We start from the raw sequence: 14,069 nt of genomic DNA on the forward strand, positions 1-14,069 counted from the left end.
CATTTTTTAGTTCCTTCAGAACTCTGGGGTGTATACCATCCGGTCCAGGTGATTTACTACTCTTAAGTTTGTCAATCAGGCGTACCACATCTTCTAGGTTCACCGTGATTTGATTCAGTCCATCTGAATCATTACCCATGAAAATCTTCTCCATTACGGGTACCTCTCCGACATCCTCTTCAGTAAACACCGAAGCAAAGAAATCATTTAATCTTTCCGCGATGGCCTTATCTTCTCTAAGTGCCCCTTTAACCCCTCAATCATCTTATGGTCCAACTGACTCCCTCACAGGTTTTCTGCTTCGGATATATTTTTAAAAGTTTTTACTGTGAGGTTTTTGCCTCTACAGTCAACTTCTTTTCAAATTCTCTCTTAGCCTGTCTTATCAATGTCTTACATTTAACTTGCCAACGTTTATGCTTTATCCTATTTTCTTCTGTTGGATCCTTCTTCCAATTTTTGAATGAAGATCTTTTGGCTAAAATAGCTTCTTTCACCTCCCCTTTTAACCATGCCGGTAAGGGGGAGTCTCATCCAAAGGGATGGGCTCCACCTTAACAGGGTGGAACCAGACTGCTGGCGCTAACTTTTTAAAAGGAGATAGAGCAGTTTTTAAACTAGAACATAGAGGAAAGCTGACAGTCGCACAGCAGCACATGGTTCGGAGAGAGGTATCTTCAAAGGATACTAATGATGCATGAGAATTAGGGCATCCTGACAGTGAGGTTCCAATAATAAGAAAAGTAGTCCAAGTGTCTATAACTAAAAACTCACCTGAGCTAAAAAATTCTAACTTATCCCTATCAATTAAAAAGCAGAATGAAAATACAAACAAAAAACAAACTTTGAAATGTTTGTATGCTAATGCCAGAAGTCAAAGAAGTAAGATGGGAGAATTAGAATGTATAACAGTGAATGATGACATAGACTTAATTGGCATCTCAGAGACATAGTGGAAGGAGGACAACTAATGGGACAGTGCTATACCAGGGTACAAATTATATCGCATTGACAGAGAGGAGCACCCGGAAGGTGGTGTGGCGCTTTATATCTGGGATGGCATAGAGTCTAACAGGATAAACATCTTGCATGAAACTAATTGCACCAATAAATCTTTATGGATGGAAATTGCTTGTGTGTTGGGGAAGACTATAGTGATAAGAGAATATTACTGTCTACCTGGTGAAGATGGTGAGATGGACAGTGAAATGCCAAGAGAAATTAGGGAAGCTAACCAAATTGGTAGTTCGGTAATAATGGGAGAATTCAATTACCCCAATATTTACTGGGTAAATGTATCATCGGTACATGCTAGAGATATAACGTTCTTGGATGGAATAAATGACATTTTTATGGAGCAATTGGTTCAGGAACTGACAAGAAAGGGAGCAGTTTTAGATCTAATACTCAGTGGAGTACAGGATTTGGTGAGAGAAGTAACGGTGGTGGGGCTGCTTGTCAATAGTGATCATAATATTATCAAATTTGATTTAATGACTGTAAGGGGGACAATAAGCAAATCCATGGTTCTCGTGCTAAACTTTCAAAAGAGAAACTTTGATAAAATGAGAAAAATTGTTAGAAAAAAACTGAAAGAAGAAGCTACAAAGGTAAAAAGTGTGCAAGAGGCGTGGTCATTGTTAAATAATACCATCTTAGAAGCACAGTCCAGATGTATTCCACACATTAAAAAAGGTGGAAAGAAGGCAAAACGATTACTGGCTTGGTTAAAAGGGGAGGTGAAAGAAGCTATTTTAGCCAAAAGATCTTCATTCAAAAATTGGAAGAAGGATCCAACAATAGGATAATGCATAAGTGTTGGTAAGTTAAATGTAAGACATTGATATGATAGGCTAAGAGAGAATTTGAAAAGAAGTTGGCTGTAGAGGCAAAAACTCACAGTAAAAACTTTTTAAAATATATCCAAAGCAGAAAGCCTGTAAGGGAGTCAGTTGGACCATTAGATGATTGAGGGGTTAAAGGGGCACTTAGAGAAGATAAGGTCATCATGGAAAGATTAAATTATTTCTTTGATTCAGTGTTTACTGAAGAGGACGTTGGGGAGGTACCCATAATGGAGAAGGTTTTCATGGGTAATGATTCAGATGGACTGAACCAAATCATGGTGAACCTAGAAGATGTGGTAGGCCTGACTGACAAACTGAAGGGTAGTAAATCACCTGGACCGGATGGTATACTCCCCAGTGTTCTGAAGGAACTAAAAAATGAAATTTTAGACCTATTAGTAAAAATTTGTAACCTATCATTAAAATCATCCATTGTACCTGAAGACTGGAGGATAGCTAATGTAACCCCAATATTTAAAAAGGGCTCCAGGGGCAATCTGGGAAACTACAGACTGGTTAGCCTGACTTCAGTGCCAGGAAAAATAGTGAAAAGTGTTCTAAACATAAAAATCACAGAACATATAGAAAGACATGATTTAATGAAACAAAGTCAGCATGGCTTTACCCAAGGCAAATCTTGCCTCACAAATCTGCTTCACTTTTTTGAAGGAGTTAATATACATGTGGATAAAGGTGAACTGGTTGATGTAGTGTACTTGGATTTTCAGAAGGTGTTTGATAATGTTACTCATGAGAGACTTCCAGGAAAAGTAAAAAGTCATGGTATCGGTGGCGATATCCTTTCGTGGATTACAAACTGGCTAAATTTTAATAAGTTTGCTGAATGCAATAATCCTATAATCCCTTAACCACATGAAAATTTGCTTAGATGATATCTATACATACTTTTTTTCTTTTACCTTTTTTTACTTTTTTTTTCTTTTTTACTTTTTTTGCTTTGATGATACTATTTATACTTGTTTCATGACTCTGTAAACCGTTCTGATGGCGAAACCAAATGATGGTATACAAAACACGTTAAATAAATAAATAAATAAATAAATGGAAGACAGGAAACAGAGAATAGGATTAAAGGACAATTTTCTCAGTGGAAGGGTGTGGACAGGGATCTGTATTGGGACCCTTACTATTGTATTTATAAATGATCTGGAAAGAAATACGATGAGTGAGGTAATCAAATTTGCAGATGATACAAAATTGTTCAGAGTAGTTAAATCACAAGCAGATTGCAATAAATTGCAGGAAGACCTTGTGAGACTGGACAACTGGGCATTGAAATGGCAGATTAAATTTAATGTGGATAAGGGCAAGGTGATGCATATAGGGAAAAATAACCCATGCTATAGTTACTCAGTTAGGTTCCATATTAGGTGTTACCACCCAAGCAAGAGATCTAGGCATCTTAGTGGATAACACATTGAAATTGTCGGTTCAGTGTGCTGCGGCGGTCAAAAATGCAAACAGAATTTTGGGAATTATTAGAAAGGGAATGGTGAATAAAACAGAAAATGTCATAATGCCTCTGTATCGCTCCATGGTGAGACCGCACCTTGAATACTGTGTACAATTCTGGTCGCCGAATCTCAAAAAAGATATAACTGGGATGGAGAAGGTACAGAGAAGGGCGACCAAAATGATAAGGGGACTGGATCAGCTCCCCTATGAGGAAAGACTAATGAGGTTAGGACTTTTCAGCATGTAGAAGAGACAGCTGAGTGGGGATATGATAGGTCTGAGTGGGGACATGAGAGGTCTAGAATGGGTAGATGTGAATCGGTTATTTACTCTTTCAGATAATATAAAGTCTAGGGGGCACTGCATGAAGTTAGCATGGGGCACATTTAAAACTAATCAGAGAAAGCTCTTTTTTATTCAACGTGCAATTAAACGCTGGAATTTGTTGCCAGAGGATGTGGTTAGTGCAGTTAGTATAGCTGTGTTTAAAAAAGGATTGGATAAGTTCTTAGAGGAGAAGTCCATTACCTGCTATTAATTGAATTGACTTAGAAAATAGCCACTGCTATTACTAGCAACGGTAACATGGAATAGACCTAGTTTTTGGGTACTTGTCAGGTTCTTATGGCCTGGATTGTCCACTGTTGGAAACAGGATGCTGGGCTTGATGGATCCTTGGTCTGACCCAGTATGGCATGTTCTTATGGGGAAAAAGGGATGGATGGCAAACTGTGCAGCCCGCTGCATCTCAGCGGTATGTAGGGATGCACATTTGTTTTAAATGAAATAGACAATGGCAATGAAAATGTCTCATCATGTTTCAGGAGCACTCCAAAATATAAAATAATTGGCAACATTTCGTGGAATTTCGTATTTCGTGTTAGTGTGCACTAAAATTTGGTTAGTGCGCACTAAGTCCCATTAGTGCGCACTAACTATAGTTTTTTTATTTACTGGCTATGGGGTAGATTTTTATAAAAGTACGCCTGCGCGTACTTTTATTCACGCACCAGGCGCAAACAAAAGTATACCAGATTTTAATAGATTTAATAGATACGCGCCGAGCCACACAGCCTGCCTCCGTTCCCTCTGAAATTGGAGTGGCCTCAGAGGGAACTTTCCTTCTACCCAACCCCGCACCTTCCCCTCCCTTCCCCTACCTAACCACCCCCCAGCCCTATCTAACTCCCCCTACCTTTGTTTTAAAAGTTACCCCTGCCAGATGACTTAGGGTGCACTAACTGGATGTTAGCGCACACTAACTAAAGTTAGTGTGCAGTAACAAAAAATTTTACCAAAAAGTTAAAAAGTTTAAATTGTGGAGCAGTTTGTTAGCTAGAGCTATGGTTCTGCATAACCACTGGCTGTCTCCTTACTTCCTATTTAGAAGGAGACAGTCAAAGGGAATGCAGAACCTTAACTCTGGCTAATGAACTCCTCCCCAATTGACACTTTTTAACTTATTGGTATTTATTTATTTATTTATTTATTTATAAATTTTTATGGTAACATTTTTTGTTAGCATTCACTGCCTTTAGTTACTGCATAGAAATGTGCTTCGTGTCTAAATATCATGTTGGGCTTCATTTTGGGGCCCCCCTGCAGGAATTTCATTTTCCAACAATTCGGGGTTTTTTTTGTCGAGAACCCCAATTTTAGGGTTAATGCGCACTAACTCCCTAATCGTACCCACTAACTCTGCCTCGTTAGTGCACACTATCTGGAGTTAGTGCGCACTATCCTGCAAATTAATTTTTGCCAGAACTTCAGAAAATGTTTGATCATTTTTCGGTTCTCCCGAACCATTCCAAATTATGCAATTTCATTGAAATGATATGCCCTAAAAGGCCATAACACAATTTGCGATAAATTTTGCAAATTATATTTTGGCCCTTTCTGGGCTGGGGGGTGGGGGGGGGGAGAGAGAGAGCGAGCCTCTGGGGAAGCCTTCACAGTATTCAACTATTTATTTGACTATAGGAAGGCCAGCTAATAGCTTGAGGTGAAGTGTCATTGGTGGTTTAGGGTTTAGGGGCCAGTTTTACATTCAGAGTGAGACGTGCAAACAGCACAGTAGACCTCAGTGAAGATTTGATGTCATTTGGATGAGGAAAGTCTCACAAAGATGAAATTTCTAAAATGTTCTCTCACCCTAACTTGATAGACTCTTTAACAGGGTACCATCAAGACAGACATAGATATCATAGTAGAAATCTCATCTTTATGAGACTTTCCTCACATCACCAAGGTTAACTGTGTGGTTCGTACATTTCACTCTGCATGTAAAATTGGCCCCTAAACCACCACTGACACCTTACCTTGAGCTATTAGCTGGCTCCCCTGTAGAGATATAGTTGACTACTATGAGGACCTTAGAAATAGTCTCTTTCTCTCTTTCTCTCATGAAATAGAAGTATTGTGGGGTGCAAAAACTATAACACGGTATGCGATACTACTGGTGTGGTAATTCTAAGCATGCCTCTTTCTCTTACCATGGGTGTTATGCTTGCAATATTATAGCATTTTGATGAATCTAGGGGTTAGTGCCTGATTTTCTAAGACTTTTCACCTGTTATTTATCTATGAGAGAAAAATATCTTTAATAAGTCCTTACATCTCTGTTTTGACTGGCAAAGTCTAATCTTGCTATGTTGATGTGAACTAGTTAACCAAGGCAAGCCCCAATTCTGGTGACATGTTTGTGTAATCTTAAGCATGCTTTTCTATGGTGTTCACCAAAATAAATTTCCTGTGATGGCTCTACCATGATTAATAATAGTTCTAAATCTAGGTGGAAAATTACTGCATCAGTTGTACAATTTTAGCAAGCTATCATACCCAGAAATAACCTGCATTAAACCAGGCTGTGAAAACAAGGACACGACAAAACAGTTAAGGATGCAGCAGATCCAAGCAATTATACAGAGAGACAAATTCTTGATTTACCTGTGGGTACCTATAGATGCCTGTAACTCTTGAAATTGCATGCGATGTTACTGAAGAGAAGCTTCCAATTAAACCTGCCAACTGGCCTTGCTGGTGACAGCTAAAGCCAGGAACAGGATTCAATATCCCTGTCAAGATCATCAGAGTACCACATAGTGAAAAACCTGCATCAGTGCAAGAGTCAGAAATATGGAAGCCCAGGGTGATGTTGGGTAATATCTCCAAATTTTGGTTAATCTCCTGAATGGCAAAATAAAAGACGAAGAGATGCCGAAAATAACGTAGACTCCATCTGAGAGCAAGTAAACATATCTTTAATAGATATTCAATAATTTAATGATTCACATATATTCAAATTAAGAAAAAACATAAGCTATAGATAACTATGCAAATGCACCATAATCCCGAGCTACAGCACCTTCTCCTATGCCACTATAGAAACCCACCATCAAAGTCTGCAAGTGTTCCTCAACCCTGTCCTGCAAAACATTGTGCTTCCTATGAATTGAAATGCCTTCCCCCCCAGTCCCCATATTTGCTCATTCATCTCAATCCCAATCTGTATCTCCCTTTTTATTCCATTACTGAAACTCTCAAGCACACATGGATTCAATCTTGACCTGCAGGTCACCCTCCAGCTAGACCCAATGAAGGACTTAAAATCAATCATTGTACTTTTATTGACATCCCAATCCAATCCTATCCAACCCAGTTTGTCTTTTTAGACTGCTAATCCAAAGTGCCCAAAATGTTAAGCATAGCAAATCAAATAAACTACATGCAGGACGTTTGACACCAAACTGTTTTTGAAGATTGATGTCCGAACTGAATTATTTATTAATTTAAACCTTTTAAGTTCCACCTAATTCAGCATCACTGCTCTAAGTAGATCACAGATAAATACCTACATAGAAACATAGAAACATAGAAATGACGGCAGAAGAAGACCAATTGGTCCATCCAGTCTGCCCAGTAAGCTTCACACTTATTTTTTCTCATACTTATCTGTTTCTCTTGGCTCTTAGTAACCTTATGTTCTAATTCCCTTTTCACCCCCACTATTAATGTAGAGAGCAGTGATGGAGCTGCTTCCAAGTGAAATATTAAGTTTGATTAGTTGGGTAAGCGGCAGCATAGCTCTCTGCCATGAAGCAGAGGGCAATGCTGGAAATGTGTGAAGTATCAGTTTTTCTTTTCCCCTGTCATTGAAGCAGGGAGTCATGCCGGACATGCACTGAAAGTGAAGCATGCCTTGAAAGTAACATTAACTATCATCAAATATTTAAAAGCCTAATAATTGGTAATACCTTTAGCCCATGAACCCATCCCTGTTTTTTTCTTTTTTTGTTTTTTTTTAATTTACACACAAACATGTTGCATCAGTACACGTTATCCAGAAAGACACAATATGATCATTGAAAATAAAATCAGAAAACTGATTAAATCACTTGTGAACCATTAATAATGTGTTTTAAAAAACCTGTTTAAACAGGTCTTTAATTTGTTCTTAAAATATTTGCTGTCAGCATCTTATTGATTTATTTCTAAGATTTCTATGCCAGTTTATCTTTGAGTCAAAGCAGCTTACAGATAAAAATGTATGTAATTGAATAAGTACAATAGCACAAACTACTAAAAAAACAAAGTTAATAAAATTAATTAAATTAAAATCAATAACTGGCATGCATGGAACAAGAAAGTCAATTTTCTTGTTAAAAATTATAAACCTGTGAAATGTGGTTACATATTAGAGGTCTCTCAAAATAAGAGGGTTTATAGATGTTTTCTAAAAAATGATGCCTTCTTTACGAATATCAATGTGTAGTCGATTTGTCCATGCTGGGCCCATATGCAGAAGCTTTTTTTCTCTGCATTCGGTGGGCATCATATTCAGTAAGTCATTTAGTGGACAAGTTATACAACTAAAGTTAGCCATATTACTTGTCCTTTATATTCTGCGAGCTGAACGTCTCACTCTATATATTAGTTCATACTTATCTGGCTACATGTAACCGGGTACATGGGAATATAGCATAGTAGGTTTTTTAGTTATCCAGCCTTGTGTGCAGGATAATATACATCTTCACCAGAGAGCTTTAAAATATATCCGGCTAAGTAGCACTGTTAGTAACCAATCCAATCCAAAAAATTACACAAAGGCCCTGTTGAGCCATGCTTTTATTACCTCCAAACCCATTTTATTCCTTTAACAATCCCCAGTATTTTACCCAGGCCCTGTGTTCCTCTCCCCTCAGCCCCATCTACCTAACCTCCCATAAAGATGACAAATTGCACAGGCCCCCTTCCTGCTTTCCCCTGACCCTTCCTATACCCCTGGGATACCTTAATTTTGCAGCCAGGAGTGAGAGAACCTCTGCCCCACTCCAGGGACCTCCAGTGCTGCTCTGACAGAGGCAGCATTGGAAGCAAAGCTTGAATGTAAACTTACATAAGAGGATTGTGCGAAATTGCAACCTGACCTTGCAAAACTGGAAGAGTGGACATGCAAATGGCAAATGACATTTAATGCTTCCTATAGATGGGATCTAAATGTTATCAATATAATAAACAAATAGATAAACAAACAAACAAATAAATAAATAAATGGTGCGAATCACTTTACACTTAAGAACATAAGAACATAAGAACATAAGAAAATGCCATACTGGGTCAGACCAAGGGTCCATCAAGCCCAGCATCCTGTTTCCAACAGTGGCCAATCCAGTCCATAAGAACCTGGCAAGTACCCAAAAAAGGGAAAGATAGCCCAAATTACAGCTACATAATGGCCAAGGTATCAAACATTACTGATATATATGATAATACAAGCATGTCGTTAGTACCATTGTCTCCCCTGATGAAATCTATGCTTAATTTCAAAAGTAGCTCAGTACTATGAGGTCTAAAACCTAACTGGGGCTTGTTCCAGACTGTGAGTCCTGCCAATGAGAATGCTTGGGTGTGAGTTGTTTGCAATCGGCATTTTCTTGTGGAAAGTACCACTATCTATGACTTATCTGCAGGACATAAAGGCCAGGGGGCCTTTATGTCCTGCAGACACCTCCTCCAGGTACAACATTTTCTTGTATAATGATTTTGAACCAGTCTTTATATTTTAAAATGTATTTGAAAACTTTCTGGGAGCAAATGTGGCTCTAACAATGAAAGGGAGTTAAGCTCTCCGCATTCACAACCAATAATTAATATGGCTACATCATTTTGCATTTTCTATAAAGCATGCAACCAGTCTTTTGTTAGGCCAACATGAAGTGAATTGCAATAGTCCAATTGGTTCAAAACCACTGCATGAACTATAGTATGAGAAGCCTCCTTCATAATGACATATTTAGCATTTTAAAAGTTTTAAAAATGAGGATTTCTGCATTGCATTTAACTGGGAATGTAATGTGACATCAGAATCCAACATAAAATGCAGATTACAAATGTTATTTGAAATAGAATAAACCTGGTCATCCAATTGTATATAATGCAAATCAGCAGAGGTTTTATCCAGTTTGGTCTTTCTAATGTGCAGAATTAACTTATTAGGCTGAAACCACTCTCTTGAATTGAAAGTAGGGTGTGAAATAGAATATTACAACCAAGTGGTTTGATTTCACAAGAAAGGAACAACATTAAAAGCTAAGTACACGTGGTGTGGCTGTTTTTTGAACAACAGACTGCGGGATAAAGAGAAGAGGTTTATAATGAATGATGTCATAAATTACTGACTATTGGATTGAATTGAAACAAGCTATCATTACTATTTTTAAAGATTGGAGGTTAGATATCGTTTTGGATTATGCTTCATTTTCATTTTGAATTTTAGGTGTAAAATAATTTTAAAAATTGGGATAAAAATTGAATACAATTTCAATTTAAATTAAATTAAAAACAAATATAATAGAGAAAATGGAGATTATGTGGACCAATGTTTAAATAAGCATACAGAATGCTATAGGATAAAATCCCTTGAGTTTAAAAATCTGTTCTGAGGTCCGTTCCTCCTGTTTACAGTGCAGTGTGATGTGCGGGAATCAATCAATATTTTGTATTACGTGGTGTGCACATATAGATTCCGGTCTCTGTTAGTTATTGAAGCTCAGGACTGACTGCTGATCTATCTTGGCGCACAATGAATAATTTTACATTTCTCCCCCTCTACGATTCACCTGAGCGCTGTAACAGAAGCAAGGTAAATTCACCAGGAAACAGGGCGGCATATACTCTGGAGGAATTTTTGAAAGTACCTAGCCAGGTAAATAGCCCTTGTCTAAAACCGTCCTTCTTAATGCATAAAGAGGAATGCTCCTTCTGTCACAAGATGCACAATTTAACCTTGATTAAGAGGAGGCATTCAGAGGGGCGAGAAGAGAGCAGGGCAGGGAAACAATGCACACAGAGTTTATTTATTCTACACAAAGATTTTACAGGTGAAGGTCCATGGATGATTTCTTACCAAAAAACCCATAACACAGCTAAACTTTGAAAATTAGGTCCATGGGAACAAAAGTGCCTAAGTTCTTTGCATCTAAGCAGGCTCCTAAGAAATCTCCTGCATCACTCGCTGTCTTTGGTAATCACTAAGACAAAGGCAGAACCAAAGCAATGAATGGAGAAAATCTTAAAATGCTGGTCCTGCAGACTTTCCACTTCTGGGTGTGCTATGGGGTAAATGTCACATGTGAGAGAGAGAATGATTTGGTCACATGAATCCTATGAAATGCCTTCTTAAAAAGCAAACATTGTGCACCTTATATATTGCTGTCACTCACTCTTTCAAGGTCATGCTAAGATGAGAAGCAACCTACATTTTTTCTAATTAAAAATAAAATGCTACCCAGTGAGACACAAATAGACAGAAATCTACTTACACAGCGCATGATTGAGGAGCAGGGGATGTTCTAAAAGATTGCAGAGGTATTGTGGCGAAATCAGACATCTGAATTATCCCACCTACGATCAGGTCTCCACCACTGTAGTAAGTCTTGGCTGTATTACCAAATGGGATACAGAGAGGTCCGGGGCCTTTGTTTTGATTAACAGCTGGAAAGGATATCTGCACAGACCCACTCACTACCTGAAACGGCGGTTCCGGATCCATTTCCTCTTTAACAGGTTTTCTGTTCTGGCTCCAGTTCAACCTATGGTGTTATCTTATCTTTGTCTTGAATTAAGCACAAGTTGACTGCAGAGTGAGCAGAAGATATTTGAAGACATTAAAAAAAATAAAAAGATTTGCTATCTTCCAGCTCCTGTGAAACTGGGGATTTGTTCTTCATATGAATGGATGTGTATTCAGGCAGTTGCTATATGTAGCCTTGGTCCATGCTGCACTATAATTGCAGGGCAGGTACAAATAAGGTACTCAGCTGTGATGACACATTTGTTCACATCTCTTGTGTATTGGAGATAAAATTATTAGTTAGATAAAATAATATAATTATTATCTTTTCTCCAAAATTGAACTTCAAAACATGTTTTGCTCTATAGGCTGTTTTGAATCCTCATTCCTCCGATTCTGTTTGTGACCTTGAAACTGGAGGAGAGGACTGTGAGCTGTCACCTCAGAATGGCAGATTTTACAGAACTGTTTCATGCAGTTACTTTAGAGGGTAGACTTAAGGGACAAAATAAATCTGTTTCTTCTTTGAAATGTCTTCTCTACCCCCATTCCTTAACCCATGCTCGTTCAGTCACAACTTATACATTCACATTTGCATGCCTCAGTTTCTGGGTAACATTGACCTAGGCTTAGGTACATTTTTCAGATGTAAAACGAATTCTAACATACCTAACTCACCCATATCTGAGTAGGTGGGAGTTTTCCTGCCTGTAAATATATTTTCATAGCATGTTAGTCAGACAGTCCTTCTGGCCACATAGAAAAGAGTTTGTCTCAGGTGAAGGGTGGGTGAGGGCAGATTGGACGCAATGAGGATAATTCTTAGAGGGGAGGTGGGTTACCTGGTAACTTTTGCAGGAAGGGTTTCCACTGAATATATCCAGATAACTTTAATATTATGAGCAAGTTTACCCAGATTTCTTTAGACCAGACATATAGCTAAGCTAAAACCCAACCCAAGAATGGCCCCTCACTACCTCTCTGTTGTCTGGTAAGTTTTATCCAGGTAATATTTTATCTGGCTAAAAGTTACTTATTTTGAGGGGAAGGAAATTCAAACATCAGGGTTTTTCCAGCTAATATCTAACTTAGGCCTAGATTCATCATTTATCGCAGGGATAACACTAACGTTAGAGAAAGGGACGTTCCCATTTAAATGAAGCAGTTATCGCTTCGCACAGGTAAATTTCACAGACAGCCATGGTATCACATTTCGTGAAACCACTTAACAATTCGCAAAATGTTTTCGCGATTCATGAAACTCTTCTTGGTTCGTGAAACGTCATCGCGTTCTGTGAAAACTTCATTGCGTTTTACGAAACATCATCACATTCTACGAAAATGTCATCACATTTTGAAAAAAAACCTAGAAACTTTATCGAGTCCCATGATATTATATCAATGTGTAAAAGCTTACTTCCTGTCCCTCCTCCTTTGAGGGTGTGTAAGGAGTTTGGTTTGATGAGGTAGGTTTTTTAGGTGGTTTGGAGGAGATTTCTATTGATTACTAATTGCAGAGCCTTGTTTGCTGTTGTCCTCATTTTCCCTTTCCCTTTTTCTTTTGTCATATCTGTTGAGTAAAAGTTTGTTTGTCACGTTTGTCTTTTTCTGTGAGGAGTGGAGGAGGAGACGAGGAGTGGAGGAGTGATGTGGAGGAGGAGATGAGTAGTAGCGGAGTGGTGTGGAGTGGAGAAGTGGTGTGGAGGAGGAGGAGGTGAGGATTGGAGGAGGTGAGTACAGGAGAAGGTGAGGAGTGAAGGAGTAGGGTGGAGGAGGAGGAAGTGAGGAGTGGAGGAGTGGTGTGGAGTGCAGGAGTGGTGTGGAGGAGCAGGTGAGGAGTGGAGAAGAGGTATGTAGGATGCAGCGTGACAGTAGTGGTAAGAGAGGTGAGGAGAGGGGTGAGGAGAGTAGAGGGAGGGGAGGGAGAGGGAGAGGGAGGAAGAGGGGCAGAGTGGCAGGGGAAGGAGGAGTAGGAGTAGAAGTAGGGATGGGGATGTGTGAGAGACAGTCAGGAGGGAAGGGATAGGAGGGTGGGGGTGGGGGAAGGGGTTAGTCAGGTAAGAATGGGGGAAGGAGTTACTCACCATAGGGGTAGAGAGACAGGCCAGAGGGGAAGGGAGTTGTACGTGCAGGGTCAGGTGGTGGGGGGGCGATTCGAGTGGAGAGTCCGGTGGGATAGAGAGTGAGGGCAGGGAGGACACCCCTCCAGAACAGGAAGTGGCACCCGCTTCAGGCAGCCAGGCAGCAGGATGGCAGAGACAGCGTGCAATCCGCTTCAGTGCAGAGGAGAATGATCTTCTGATCTCTTGTGTGCTGCAGCACTATGCATAACTTGTTCAGTAATCACTCAGCCAAGACCTCCAAAGCAGCGAAGGTTATGCTTCCATCTAGATGGAAGCATAAGCGCAGCTGGGAGCAGGTTTCACATTGATACCGGGATGTCAAGGCCCCCCTGAGAGGCAAGATTGTGGCACATAACAATTATCAGCAGGAAACAGGAGGAGGCGCCCCTTGCCCAATAAGTTTCATGGAGATGTAGACCCAATTGATGGAGCGGCTGGGACCCGATGTATTTGAATGCATGGATCAGCGGCTAGACACCTCACATCTCGCTGCTGGTAAGTTGGGCTCTACCCTCTGGGCCTCCAAACATAGAGCTTAACAGATGCACATAA

General features: G+C 39.5%; 1 protein-coding gene across 1 annotated transcript in view; it reads right to left on the reverse strand.

The window, feature by feature from the left end:
• Positions 1-14,069, reverse strand: part of LOC115077627 (vomeronasal type-2 receptor 26-like) — a 76,649-nt gene that overhangs the window by 62,007 nt on the left and 573 nt on the right. The window contains exon 2 of the mRNA XM_029579922.1: positions 6,270-6,561. Coding sequence (XP_029435782.1) covers positions 6,270-6,561 — 292 coding nt within the window. The remainder of the gene's footprint in view (positions 1-6,269; positions 6,562-14,069) is intronic.

The sequence above is a fragment of the Rhinatrema bivittatum genome, chromosome 16 (assembly GCF_901001135.1).
Source record: "Rhinatrema bivittatum chromosome 16, aRhiBiv1.1, whole genome shotgun sequence".
NCBI classification, from domain to species: domain Eukaryota; kingdom Metazoa; phylum Chordata; class Amphibia; order Gymnophiona; family Rhinatrematidae; genus Rhinatrema; species Rhinatrema bivittatum.